The sequence below is a fragment of the Pinus tabuliformis genome, chromosome 1_2, assembly GCF_031772625.1.
Source record: "Pinus tabuliformis cultivar Carrire ecotype Pingquan chromosome 1_2, CPIR1, whole genome shotgun sequence".
NCBI classification, from domain to species: Eukaryota; Viridiplantae; Streptophyta; class Pinopsida; order Pinales; family Pinaceae; genus Pinus; species Pinus tabuliformis.
The window spans coordinates 995,713,472-995,728,387 of record NC_142298.1 but is presented as its reverse complement, the minus strand read 5'-3'; the positions used below and the strand labels follow the sequence as shown (position 1 = coordinate 995,728,387).

Below are 14,916 nucleotides of genomic sequence, written 5' to 3'. Positions count from 1 at the left end.
CCCCGCTAGTAGAGATTCCGGGTGGTAGTAGTGGCTCCCTGATAGATAGAGTGTTAAAATTGACAACTAGGGCCAAACTCCATGTGGGTCTTCTTATTTATGGCAACTGATATTATTCTTGGATTCCTCTCACCGAGAGGTGTAGGATTGATCTAAAGATCATCCGATTCCGACATGTACTCATGGAGATATGAATTTATTTGTGTTACTTGACAATTTGTCAAGGTTCGCCAGCAACCAAATTACCCCAACTTATCCTCAACGTTTTATTATAAATAGAAGAGGTCTTCAAGTCATTTTGGACACACACATCTCTTGTGTGCTCTCTCCACTTGTTTGGGTTTTGGTGGAAGGCAAGATCTAGAGGAGAATATGATGTCCTAGAGGGTGATCTATCCATGCCCTAGATACAGTCAAAGAAGGCATAGCCGCAATCTGGTAGGAGCCCAAGTGCCCTAGCCGTAGGTCAATCAGTAGGCCTAATCTACGCAGTCAAGGAGGCTTCTATAATGCAGTCAGGGAGGCTTTTATAATGCAGTCAAGGAGGCTTCTATATCGCAGCAAGGAGAGGCTTTAACGTTGTCAAGGAAAGGCTTAAAAGAGCCCTAACCATAGGTCCAGAAGAGACCTTAATCCATTGTTTTAGGAAGCCCTGAAAGAGACCTAGCCGCAGTCCTACGAGGAGACATTTAGACGCAGAGAAAGGAGGGTCAAGCCATGCCCTAATCCGTTGTCTAAGTTGGACTATTACTGCCCTAGCCGCGGTCCTAAAGAGTGATCTAAGCCACAGTTGGAGAGGCCTTATCCAACAGCATGTGAAGGCCTAAATCCGCAGTTCTAAAGAGCCCTTATTTGATGTTCAAAGAGGCCCTCATACGCTATTCTAAGGTACCCTGAAGGCAGTCTTAACAGCAGTCATAAGAAGGCTTAGTTGCAGTCCTAAAGGAGGCCTTATACACAACCTAACTACAGTCACCTAGCCACTGCCATGATGAATGATAAATCCATATTGTTGTAGGTGACAGCATGGACTATGTTGTGGATGTTCAAGCTAATTCTTGATCTCAGTGTGCTGGACAGAAGTATCCGCTGTAAAGAGGAGCCTAAATCTAGTTACTTAAGGGCTGGTTGAGGAGACCTAAGTCTCAGTCCACCGCTAGGCTAGGCCGCGGGCCATAGCCAGTAGTTGGAGGCATTTAAGTGTTGCATTCAAAAGTATAACAGCCCCTCAAGGCAGAATACAGAACGAGGAACTGTATGAAGGCTAACCGCAGTCAATAGGTGGATTGTTGGATATGTTTAGGGTGTTGTGGCACTCAGAGTTTGTGCCCTAACCAAGGATAAGGTTTTCCAAGATATGCTTCAATCCTTACAACATATATAAGATGCCAGATGGGCAACCTTGACATGATCAGTGAAGCAGCAAAGGAAGAAGAGTTTTATGGAATGAAAGCTTCAGTATTTTGGGTAATTGGTTGAGTTGTTCTAGGCCTATCATCTGCTGCATATCTTCAGTCATTGTCATCAGATCTACAACCTCATTGTGTCATCTTCATGGTGAAGATCTTTGATGTCTGATCTCCTATTTTGGCAAGTCAAGTATTGACTTCAAATGTATTTGTACTATCTCTCTTTGTTGAACTATTGAAGAATATAAGAAGAATTGATCAAGGGTTTGCCCACATTGGCGTTTGTCCCTAGCTAGTGCCACATATTGTGTCCTCTTGTCTTGGCTTGTCTTCTACTGCTTATGTTTATGTTCTATCTGCAATTTACTATCATGCTGATGTGATTGCAAATCTGAATATTGTCAATGGGCTAATATGAAAAATTGAAGTAAATTGCTCTAAGCATAGAACATACCTAAATTTAACATTGACCGTGGTAGCTTAGGCTCTCCTCCAATGTCAAATTCTTCTTCTTTTAGATTCAAGAAAGTTCAGCATATCCGCAGAGAAAATCAAGAGATAATCAAAAATTAGCAGTGACGACATTTGATGATGAGATACTTGAGAGAGGATATGGTTTGACAGTGTTGACCTCTACCGGTCAACTACCCATGCAGTACACCCCCTTTTTCTTTGCAAGAAAACGGCAACACCTGATCAGCGTGTCTGTGCCATCCAGCAGTCATCAGCAGCTTGATCAATCTAATTGTAAACCCAGTCTGCATGTATTAATTGTAAATAATCTTAGCAGATATGAGTCGTGTATGTGAATTGCCTAGGTGGACCTAACTTTCTAGTGGTAATCTACGTCCCGGAAGGTTTTTTGTCTCACCGATCCATGGATCGGCAGAGTTTTCCTTCAAACCTGACTCCAAAGCCGGGATGGATTTTGTCATTAGAACTTTAGGAGAATCCTAGTGCGTTGATCTGCTAGATTATAGTTTTGTCGCAGAACTGGGTGATTTGTGAGGGTCTGTATTAAAGGGGTTTTCCCCCTTAAGATGTAAATTGTAAAAGTCATGATGTAATGTGTCCTGAGGGTCGAAAAAATGTTTTAAATCCCCTCATGAGTCTTAAGTCCTAGGTCCTAGGTGATGTTTCCGAAGGCTTAGTTCGATGATCCATTTTAAAATGAATTAAGAAATTAAAAAATGAATAAAAATAATAAAAATTAATAAAATAAATAAAAATTAAAAAAATGAAATAAATAAAAAATTCAAAAAATAAAGCAAAAACCCTAACTAATAAAATAATAATATTTTAAGTGAATAAATCGACGGATGACATCAAGAGATGTCTTGATCCTCATCAACGGTCGAGATCATTTCTACATGGATCACTCGAACTAGCCGTTGGGATCATTTCCTTTAAATAGGGTGCTAGGGGTCATTTCAGATCATTCGATCTGTGAGTCTTGTACTGAAGAAGCTCTCTTGTAAATCTGTTTCTGGTTAATAAAAGAAGACTTTGGGGTCCATATCTTGCTGGTGTTACTCTCTTGAAATGCTGTGAGATTGTTTAATTTTCTGCATATGTTATTTTCAGCCGTTAATAATAGCTTCTTGTAGAGTATTGTGAGCACAGGTATCTTGTTCACTTGCTAGGGTTTGGGTGCTGTTAGGGTTTCTGAAGTAATGGCAGGTATCTCCATTACTTTTTGAGATCTAGCAGCATTTTTGCCCTCTTTACTGATGGTTGTCTTGAGCTGTGCAGAAAACATTTTCTGAAGGAAGATTGGGGGCGTTAGGGGAAGTTCTCGGCTGAACCAGCCAACTCCCGCAAGCATTTTTTGTTGAGCCCAGTTGGATTTGATCCTGGGTCTATCATTCGGTTTATTTTTCTAATTTGCATGAGAGATTTTCTGAAGTTCTTCACAGTGAAAACCTAAAATTTATGTTTCTTTAAAAATATTTCTGTGCTCATTGTTGAATCTGGCTGTTAAGGAGCCAAATTTTGTAAATTATTTAGCTGTTCTAGGGTTTAAACTTTTGTTTTAGGCAGTTTTTTTTTTTATTAGGGTTTTGGTTTTATGATTTCATCATTTTTGGCAGGCATCAGAGAACAGGGTTTTTAACAAATAAATCAGCTATCCGTCGAATGACTTCAGGGCATCATGCAGGAAAAATTTTGTTTGCTGCAACCTCATCACAGATTGCGACTGCAGTTATCCATTTTAAATCTCAATGCACCATGATCAAGCAAAATTCGGACGCAGTTCCTCTGTTTTCATCTGGTTTCCTCTGTGCGTATTAATCAGCAGCCGAGGATACGCTTTTTGTTTTAGCCGCAGTCCTTTTCTGAGCCAGCGTCCTCTAAAATCATAAAAGCAAACGCACTGTCACGTGAGCTATGCGTGGATATCATTTCCGTCAGCTTAGCAGATCTGCTTAGATAATGGCACAGACTTTCTCCAGTTGAAACGTTCAGGGTTTCGAAGCTATATTACTATCAACGCAGGATTTTTCAGCCACCTACGCCCACCGGTCTATCCGCTCGGTCCTCTCTGGTTATTGATGACTGCACATGTTACACAATAGATCAGAAGCGAAAATACGCTCTGCTCAAGCCACGGTTTCAAGGGTCATCCGCATCAGACTTTCGATTTCCACTGAAAAACGAGTATCTCTGTGGTTGAACAATCTGGTAAGTCAATCTGCTATCTCGCCGTCGAAAACCCCTCGAAATTCCCTTGCCGTCGACTGTGATTTTCCTTGCACGCGTCAATATTCTTTTCGTTTGAGCGGGGATCTTCATTTTAACGCAGAGGGTAAGCATTAAGTCAAAGTCATTACGGCAGTATTTTCATTACAGTTTCGTTTGTTTGTTTTCTTTCACAGGTTAAATCATATTGATGTATATATCGTTAAGCGTAGTTCTGTCTCATATGCAAAATAGATTGTAGTTTTATGTTTTAGATTGTAACTATATTTTCTTAGTTTTTAGTTTAGGTTTTGTTTTACATAGATTTTAATATTTAGTCTTTAGATTTTGGTTAGATTTTAAATCTTAGATTTTAATCTTTTGTAATAAATCATCTTTTTTTAGAATTTTTTTTATTTAAAAAAAAATAAAAAATAAAAAGATTTTTGGTTTAGTTTAATTTTTTATTTATAGTTTAGTTTTAGAATAGATTTTAAATTTTAAATTTTTAGATTTTTAATTTTCATTTTTATAATATTGAAAAATAAAAAATTAAAAAAAAGATTTAAAAAAAATTGTGGGAAATTATTTTTGCCAGTCTCAGGAATTTTCACGTTATATGTTTTATGCTGAGATGCTAAATTTTCAAGTTGAGATACGAAATATGATATCTGGTTAATGGTTCATGACTCGTGGTGGTTTAAAGCATTCATCTTTCAAAATTTTCAGTTGCTGGATATCGTTTTGGTCATTTTAAGAGCATTGTGATTTAGCTGATGACAAATGATTGCTGTTCACAGTTCATGTTTCTATATCATCTAACAAGTAATCGTTTTAACCACAATCTCTTAAGGCACTGGTCTGCTAAGTTAATCAAATCTATCTGGTTATTTTCATATCGTGTCTCGTGTCTCCCAACCAACTGGTCGACAGTTGGTCTCATCATCCCACAGGGACTACCCCCCTTAGCCGCGGGAGATAGGCTTAAACGGAGGGATCGGGGATCAGAGTGATAGCCCTCGGTCTGAGCGTTGTCGTGTCAATCCGCGCGACAACAGACAGGGTACTTGCAATGATAACATGATGTAGTTGGAATTTCTAACTAGCTAATAGGTTGTGTTAATTTGGCAGCAAATTCCACTCATGGGACTAAATTCCTCTTTTCGAGAAGATCAATTTTGACTATTGAAGCACTCAATTTGGACGAGGGAAAGAGTATTTTTGAAGAAAATCCCACATGTGAATGTTATGAATATAATTTATAGTAAAATAATAAAAAATAATGTAAACAATAATAATCATAATTAATGATTAATTAACTAAATAGTTAGTAATGAAGAGGTATTTTCTTAAGGACATAACCATTTGTGAAGAGGTACCTACCTAGGTATATAAGCAAGCCCTCACCCTCATTGTAATCATCTCATATCAATTATTTTAACTATTTAATATATGTTACTTGTCCTACTATGAATGTTTACATCTTCTAAGTGTTTTGAAGATTATTCTATTGCGTATACAAACTTTGTTCGTTACATTGCTATCAGAGCCATGTTCTTTGATCCCGACCTTTGGCCATCAACTCTCGATCAACTTTGTTACCGTTGTGATCAAAGAGTTTCACTACATAGTTGGAGCTTTTCTATTCTGTTGGTTTCGTTATCACGCCTTTAGCCATAAAATTATTTAAAAATAAATAAAAAAGGTTATATATAGATTAAAAAATTAAAAAATAAAAACAAAAAATAAAAAACAACTAATTACCTGGCTCGGCCGCACTTCTGACCAGCTGATACATTCGACAATAGCCGTACTTCCAACCAGCCATCTGCTACACGCAGTCAGCCGAAACCAGTGCCACCCTAGCCACCAATTGTCTTGTCATACCGCAGTTTTCCGATGTCCCTCCACCACCACCACAACTTGACTCACGTAGCCATCGAATCTGCCACTCACCAAACTCCCGCGCACATCAATCGAACTTTCTCACCTGTCTACACCGCATACACCATTCAAACAAGCACCGTTGTTGATCCACCAACACACCCTCTAACCACTCTACGTTCCCCGCTAATCTTTGTATGCACCGCCGCTCGTTGCAATCAAACCCCTTGTCGCCATCGTTGTCGCAGACCAGCCTGCTAGTCACCTTGCTCCTTGTCGATTGACCATGCCAACAGTCACCACTCCTGTGACTCATTAGGTGTTGTCGCCCGACTATCTCCCATGCCATCTTCTCCAACGCTGCTGCCATTCCCTGTAAGGTGACACCAGCACACCGCAATCACCTTTGTTGTCGGTCAACTTCCTAGTACACTCATCTGCTAACTTTCACACGGAGCGACACAAGCACCGCTTCAATTAAAATGATAAATATTCAGAGTCGCCGGGCAACTATGGCCTGCATGCGGTCCTTAACGTACTTGCCATCGTACATCATTTTGTCAGACCATACATGTTTGTCTACTCGAAGCTAGTTTGGTTGCTATCAAAAAACTAAATATTAAGGTATCAAGAAGTCATGGACAGCCACAATTTCAGAATTCGTGACCCACCACAACAATCACGCCCTCTCAATTACAGAGATTTAAGGGATAATATTCAAATTTGAATATTAAGTACATTTTTAGTTATGACAGGGGGACTACAAAGATATTAAAGGAAAAGTAAAAGTTATAAATTATACTTGAAAAAAATAAAGGTGTGAAAAGAAAAAAAAAAAGTGAAATATATTAAGTTAATCAACGTATCAAATACACTTAAAAATATTATTATGAAGTACGCTTAAAAAAAATTATCATATTGAAGGGTGCTAGGAAAGAGAGAAGTTATTAAAATAAGCATATCAAGTATAAATTGACGAAATTATCGACAAACGAAATGGAGTCAATCAAGTTAGTTTTTGTAGCATCGAATGTGTTCTAGCCACAAAATCTGGTGGAGATGCTAGAATACATGAGATCTTCAAAACCCAGAAATTGTTTCTAGAAAATTTTCACCTAGAGATGACTTAATTAGATTATTAACCAATTTTTTAATATTCCCTAAATCTAAACTTAGAAAACTAGTTAATTAATTAGAATTAATTAATTCAAGGTGAGAATTCTCTAGAAACTCACACAGATCGATCCAGAAATGATATGACCCATCGATTAAGATATAATCTTGGTCGTTGGAGTCCTAATAAGAAGATATAAGAAGGAATTGATACGGTGATGGAGAATACACCAGTCACTAGAAGAATTCGATTTTCCAGAGAAGCAGCAATCAGTTGCCAGAGAGTTCGAGCTTTAATGAGGAAGCAGAGACAGCGAAGGGTAGGGACAACGAGGCTGGAGGAAGATTTCCAGATCCAGAGAGTGTACTTGCAAAGAGGCAGAAGATCCACAGGCAGGTTGACACAGGGACTGCGCAATAGCCTCTAAAGGGAGTTTGATTTGCAGATTCAGGAAATCGTTTCATTATTTCGGTGGTAGAAAAATTTTGCAGAGGCTGGGAGAAGCATTTTCAGAGTCAAACAAAAGAAGCAACTCGGATTGAGATCCAGGTTATACGAATTAGAGCTTGCGCAGAGCCCACGCAGAGGGTGACACAGGGCAATTCATAGAGGGTTTCAGAGGCCAGTGTTCAGTGTCGGATTTGCCTATGGGGTGAAGAAAATTCCTCACTAGATTTTTGCATGTATTTTTCTCTATAGGATTGCCAGATTTGGCATCCAAATTATTGTACTTAGATTTCAATGTTGCTTAATAATAAAACCCTCAGTTGTTGCATCGGTTTTCCCAAGTTGGGTTTTTCTGAGGACTTTTGTCCAAAAATAACATTGTCATTTTTATGTGCATGTGTGCTAGAATTTTCTCAATTTCCAGCGTTATTATTCCGCAGTATTTATTTGTGAAAATCACAGTGTGAATTATTTGGTATTGGTCGTAGCAAACTACAAATAAATTGTTAAACAAATTAATAATTAGGAAAATAATTTCCAGTTGCTGTGATAGATTGGAATTTTCAGAAATCATAAACGAGAAGAAAAAGAAATCTAGAATGGAAGAGAAAGAAAGATTTTCCTATAACGGTCTTTCAATTACAAATTAAATTATTCACATTAAAATGGAATATCCAAGGGAAGGAGGTTAATATCGTTACCAGCACAAACAATGAGGAAAATTACATAAATATTAATTTGGCGAATCACCTATTAATTTTGGAGCCAAATATAGGCAAAAAAAGAAATATTTTTAGTGAGAAAGAATATGAAATTAATAATTTACAAGTGAAAAGTGATCATTACGAGTACATATCTCAATTTCGAGTCATAACTATGTTTAACAGAGAGGTTGACATAATTCTAGGTCAACCTTGGTTTAAAGAATTGGGTACGTTCTTTTTAAACATGGAGAAAAAAATGTTGATGTTTCCTTATAAGGAAAAGATGATCACATTCCAAGACATGAGCATGAGATCCAAATCGATAACGCACTCATCACAAGACCTTAAGGAGATTTTGAAATTGATGTTCCAAGAGATTCAATCAGAAAAGTAGGAGCTTGAAGAAGTCATATCTAATAAAAACGAAGAAAATTCTCGTTTAAAAGATCATAATCAAAAACTCTTTGAACAAAACAAAAAGTTTAAAGCTAAAATGAAAAATTAGAAGAAGAAATAGAAAGTTTTGAGAAGAAACTCAACAACAGTCTATCAAGAAAGGAAGAAGAAAAATTACACTTAAAAACCATTAATCAAAGGTTATTAGAGCCAATCAAAAGTTTAAAAGATGAGGAGGACACTAAGAATACAGTCAACAATCCAGAAAGCGAGGAACTTTTATGTCTAAGCAATCATAATCAAAACCTTCTTGTGCAAATTAGGAAGCTTAAAACTGACAAGAATTCACTAAAAGCCAAGTTAGAACAACTTACTCAAGAAGAAGCATCGAAGTCTCCAGTCGCAATAGTCCAAGTTGAAAATGAAGGAACAAATATCAATCCAATCAATATCACAACTCTTGAAAATGACAAATCAGTTGAAGTAAAAACCTATTCAGATGTTGCAGTTCAGACAATAGAAATTCCAAGTGAAGATTTTGTAACCAATTCAACAACATCGATACCTGAAGTAAACCAGGAAATTGCCATACACGTGATAAGAAAAAGTCAAAACAGAAGAAATCCTTATCGACATCCAAATCACAAGAGCATACTTCTCGATCAATCTATGTATCAGTATCACTCAGAACATAAACAACAAACGTATGTTCCAAAGAATACTGAAGTTTGTACAATCCACTCATGTGATAACAATCCATCACAAGTTTCCAGTCCCCGCAAGATTCCATAGAAGATTAACTTAGGATGGTTAGATCCCTTCTCAGTTTAGCAATTTTATTTATCACTTTAAGGATCTTATCATCTTGTATCATTAAAAAAGATAACTTGAAGATTTCTGAAAGTTGTGAATAGATTGCAAAACAAAGAAATAGATGTCATGCCTTGTCAACAATAAGCTTTGAGGACAAAGATTTTTGAAGAGGAAGGCAATGTTATGAATTTATTTATAGTAAAATAATAAAGAATAATGTAAACAATAATAATCATAATTAATGATTAATTAACTAAATAGTTAGTAATGAAGAGGTATGCTCCTAAGGACATAACCGTTTGTGAAGAGTTACATGCCTAGGTATATAAGCAGGCCCTCACCCTCATAGTAATCATCTCATATGAATTATTTTATATACTATTCAATATACATTACTTATCCTACTATGGATGTTTACATCTTCCAAGTGTTTTGAAGATTATTCCATTGCCTATACGAACTTTGTTGAAGTTTGTTACAGTGCAAAAAAGCACAAGTCGATCCAAAAGAGAAATTGGACACCCTCGAATGGCTATAAATACAAGTCAAGTGACCCTCATTTGGACATCATCATCATCATGATCATTCTTCTTTATTTGAGTTTGGCTCGCATAGGTCTGAGGTTGGGTCACAGAGATCGGTTCGTACAAGTTAGATATCGCAAGGTCCGAAGCTCGCACGAGTTTGGGGTTTCGGTTTCCAGTCGTAGGCATGCTTCAGCCTAATTTCGGTCGCAAGCTCATGCGTACAATTGGAGGGTTTCAATCACACGCACATCACTCTCTACATGTGGTTGTAAGCTAGGGTTTGAGTTTTACAGTTGACCGCAGAGTTCGGCAGTTGACCGCAATCAGTGACAATTGACCGCAGGATTCTAAATCAAGGTTTTGATTATTAGTGTTGTTGTGTTCATCTCATGGATGTTGTTTAGTTGATTTTGGTAGATAGGATTATGGTTGAAGATATGGATTATTGTACACACTCTTGCTCAATCATTCAATGACAATCTAATGAGAAGAAGAATTTGAAAGGGATTTCCAGTTGGAAGCCAAGGTTTGAGTTTTATAGTTGACGCAGAGTTCGGCAGTAACAGTGACAATTGACCGCGGGATTCTGAATCAAGGTTTTGATTATTAGTGTTGTTGTGTTCATCTCATGGATGTTGTTTAGTTGATTTTGCTAGATAGGATTATGATTGAAGATATGGATTATTGTACACACTCTTGTTGAATCATTCAATGACAATCTAATGTGAAGAAGAATTTGAAAGGGTTTTCTCCATAGTGGGTTTTGCTCTGGTCTTCAACCAATCCTGGTGTTTCTATGTGTGAATGTTTTTCTTCTATTGTTCCTTTATGTTCTGTTGCATTAATGATGATATTGTTCTTTCTATATAATTGCATATGTTGTTGAATAATGTGGTAAATCTGAATAATGTCAGCAGTTATGGGGTGAATTCAATATGTAAATGATCAAATGTGATTATCTAAAGCAAAGAACAATATAGCCCTAAGAAAATTTAACACCCGATAACTCGCATTGGCTCTACAACTCACACTAGCTGCTCCAGAAATTCACACTGCCTCTGGAAAAAAATTTCTGCAAGTGAAACTGCCTCCAACACCTTGTCTGACTAACTCGCACTGCCACCAGGTGATAGATCCGGCACTGGAAACTGAAACGAGCTCCTTTGTCACTCGCACTGGCTAACTGGGTATTTGCACTGTTGAATTCGGCCTCCTCTTCTATTGATAAAATCAATCTCCTTCCTCCCACTGGAAACTGAAAATGACTGAGAAAATTCCTCTGGAAATTTTAAATTTTCTCCCCAATCTTCTCTGCTAAAACCCTTATGTTGGTGTCTCCCTCGCTCAAATTGCACCCTAGCTAATCACTGCAACTGGGTAATTCGAACTCCTTGATGTGTCTCCAACTAACCCATCACAATTGACGAAACAATGGCCATGATCTAATCACAATTGATGGCTAAGATCATCTTGACTCCATCAAGTGACTTTTCCAAAAGTTTCTAGAGCAAAATCGACTTACCTCAATTAATCTGATTTAATTAACTAGTGTACCTAAGTTAGACTTAAGGAAAATATTTAGTAATTGGCTAATTAATATAATTAGCGCATTTTCCTTGGAAAATTATCTGGGTTTTGGAGATAATTATCCTCCTATGTTCCTTAGCGACATAGATGCCATAGAGACTAGAACACCTATCTGTCGCCACCAAAAACTAACAGATCTATATATATGGAACTCTCCTTTCTGGTTTACTTACCACTAATAGTTGGAGAAGGGTCATTGAGGTGATAGTGGTGGTCAATCTTTTGTTGCCACGAGGTCTTGATCTACCTAGTGAGGCTTTGCACTAGGCATACTAGATTTTGCAACAAGTCTTAAAGCAACTCCTAGATAAAGTTTAAAGCAAGAAAAATTAAGCAATAGAGTAGAACATAAATAAGTGTCTAGCTAAGGGAAGTGCTAAGCCTAACCAAAAGATATATATAATAATGATATAAGTGCATTGATACAATGAGAGAATTTACATGGCCTTTTACCTATTTCTTTAATTATTACTAGTATTTTTATTTCTAACTTAATGCATTGCCATTATGTTGATATAACTAGACTACTAAATGAACATTCTTCTATTGATTGCAATTATATTAAATCACCAAAGCATGGCACAAATACTGAGAACATGCATCATCTTCATCACATCTCAATCTTCAATGTTTTAGAAATGCAAATCTTAGCTTGTCGATAGAATTTGATACAAGGAATATACATGCCTATAATGCTTCCCTTCTAATAAGTGCTAAGGCAATGAAAACATTTTTTCCCGGCCTTATCTATGAAATTTTTTAATTTTAAGTATCTAGAAGGATGTGAATTTTAAGTATCTAGAAGGATGTGAATTTTTATCTTTCCAAGACCATTTCATATTTACTAGATCTCTTTTAGCAATCTACAGCAATATAGTTTAACTCTTTGACTAGTCAAACTAGTTTGATGCATTCTATTAAATAAAAATATGCCAAAGTTTAACATCTTATCTTCAAAAATTTTGCTATCTTCTTTCAAGAAGAGGCACGTGTTAAAGATTTAATTAGTCAAATTGTAAAAATCATGAATAATTAATATAGTGGAAAACATTACCTCCGAACACAATTTATTGTCATTAGAATCATAAACAGCACTACTTGATGTAAACAAAAATGACCCTTTTCCACTCCATAGTGATGTGGCTTCCCTACAAAACATACAATTCCATTAAAAAAAATGGTGGAAGGTAAGGGAAAGAAAAGCATTTATTATAATGAAGTAAATCCATTTAATTCCAATCACAAAAAAACAATACCCTTTATGTGCAAACTACTAGGAGCATAATTTCTGCTAATTCCAATAAAATTTTAGCTTACAATTAGAAAGAAGGATGAAATTGATTAAGAACACCAAGGAAAATATATTGACAAACCAAATGAATTATCTATTACATGAAACTAAATGGAATTTTTTATGTCAATTATCCCCCAATAATGAAAATAATGGCAAACCTTTGTTGGAGCTTTGTTATTAGAATTAGAGAACAGCTCTATAAAATATTTTGAGTACGATAGTGACGGCTTGTTGGAACAGTGACAATGGGGCATTGATATTGCCCCCACCAAGGTTCAACTCTCTCGAATGACAAGTTGATGTCTCTACTCACACTTGTGGATGTGCTTCTGCACACAACAATGATTAGGACCCAGTCCACATCTTTGGCATCTTTGGCCAAATTGATACTCGTCACATGTTGTCTTGTGGTCAAAGGATCCAAATTGCATGGTGTTAGTCGCAATTTCTCATATAGATAGATAGACAGGTAGATGCATAGACATTGAGCATATTCCAAGTCTCAAGGGTTATTTCAAGCGGTTGGACCATCCGCCCAAGGCATGCTGCCAATGGGGAGGCTACGGTTCACAGGTTCAAATCCAACAATTGAGTCCCTCAAGATTACTAGTAGTGGAGCCTCCATCCGTTAAAATATTTGAGGGAGGACTGGGGGGGATCTTACAAGATTTTCCATGTATAAAAATATGTCTTCCTAACCATTTTGGGAATTGAACAATTGCTAACATAGCTCCAACAAATTCTAAGGGGCAACATTTAGGAAACTAAAATGGAGAAAAGGAAAGAATGCAATATGATCTTAAATGTTGCATTTTGACCACACTTGAAGGTAGGGTAAAATTCATAAAAAGGACAAGTAAACCTCCAATTTACAAATAGTTCCAAAACAAGGAACATGCACATTCATATTAATATTTAAGACAATAAAAAAGCAGATTAGATTATATAAATATCAAGAGGACTTCTAAAATATTTTCTTCCCAAAGTAGATATTTATTCTCCCCCCCCCTTCCATACTACATCATTTGCTAAATAAGGGAAAAAGAAGTGTGAACCTAACTAAAAGGAAGGCACAAACAAAATCTATCAACAATTTTTCTCTTTTGGATTTTGGTTCCCCTTCAGGGTAACTATCTTAGAGACACACTTTGACGAGTGTGATGTTGTTGCATGTACAAGGCTATTGTTACTGCAAAATCTAGCAGACCTAGTGCAAAGCCTCACCAGGCACCCTAGGTCTTATGAAAACAAGAGATTAGCCACCACTCTCACCTCAGTGGCTTCTCTCTAACTATTTAGTGGTGGAATTCATCCCCACACAAGAGGCTTCCCTACAGAAGATCAACAATGAGATATTCAACTAAGGAGAGCTCAACAGTGATGCAAGGTCTAATAATTGAAGGAAAATGAATTGCCAATGCCTTGAAAGGTTGAGATAGGATTTGCCTAAAGTTCAAGTACACTTCCCCAAGACCTTTAAAATTTAGAATTCTATAATAACTTAGGGTTTGTATAATGTGCAGATTTAGGGCACATGATGCCATATGGGATAAGACTTGTGAAGGAGTTCCCCAATCCCTAAAATCCTTGTTAGAATTGGTATCCCGGATGGTTCTTGAAGAATGATCTTTAACGGTTCTTGAAAAATGATCTTTTAAAGGAGCGGGACCACACGGGGACAAGTGGACTCAGTCTAGGGTATGAGGAAAGTATGTAGCAACCAATGATATTCTTACCCTAAACAAGCTGGGGAAAGGATCAAAGAAATTATTTTCACTCAAAGATGATGTTTTGACCCTATGAGGTACTAGCCTTGGGGATGGCAGGGCAAGTTTCAATCCCGGAGCTAGGGCTTGGCTTTTCTCCCACCTCCATCGTCGAAATGTCTTCAAAATTAGAGGAGAACTAGAGGAAAGGCCAGTGCAAGAGACCCTTGGAGATCGAATTCTTTCAATGGCTAGTTTGTCGGGAAACTGATGCCCTAGGTACCCCAATGTGGCTAGTCCAGGAAGGATGTGAGAGAATATGAGTTTTAATGACCACCCTTGGTAGGTCAGTGCCT

At 37.0% G+C, this 14,916-nt stretch overlaps 1 protein-coding gene across 1 annotated transcript in view; it reads right to left on the bottom strand.

Moving 5' to 3' along the window:
* The window catches only part of LOC149209415 (uncharacterized), a 309,539-nt gene that overhangs the window by 215,493 nt on the left and 79,130 nt on the right, over positions 1 to 14,916 (bottom strand). The window contains exon 4 of the mRNA XM_089396368.1: positions 12,615 to 12,708. Within this exon, the coding sequence (XP_089252494.1) occupies positions 12,615 to 12,708 (94 nt within the window). The remainder of the gene's footprint in view (positions 1 to 12,614; positions 12,709 to 14,916) is intronic.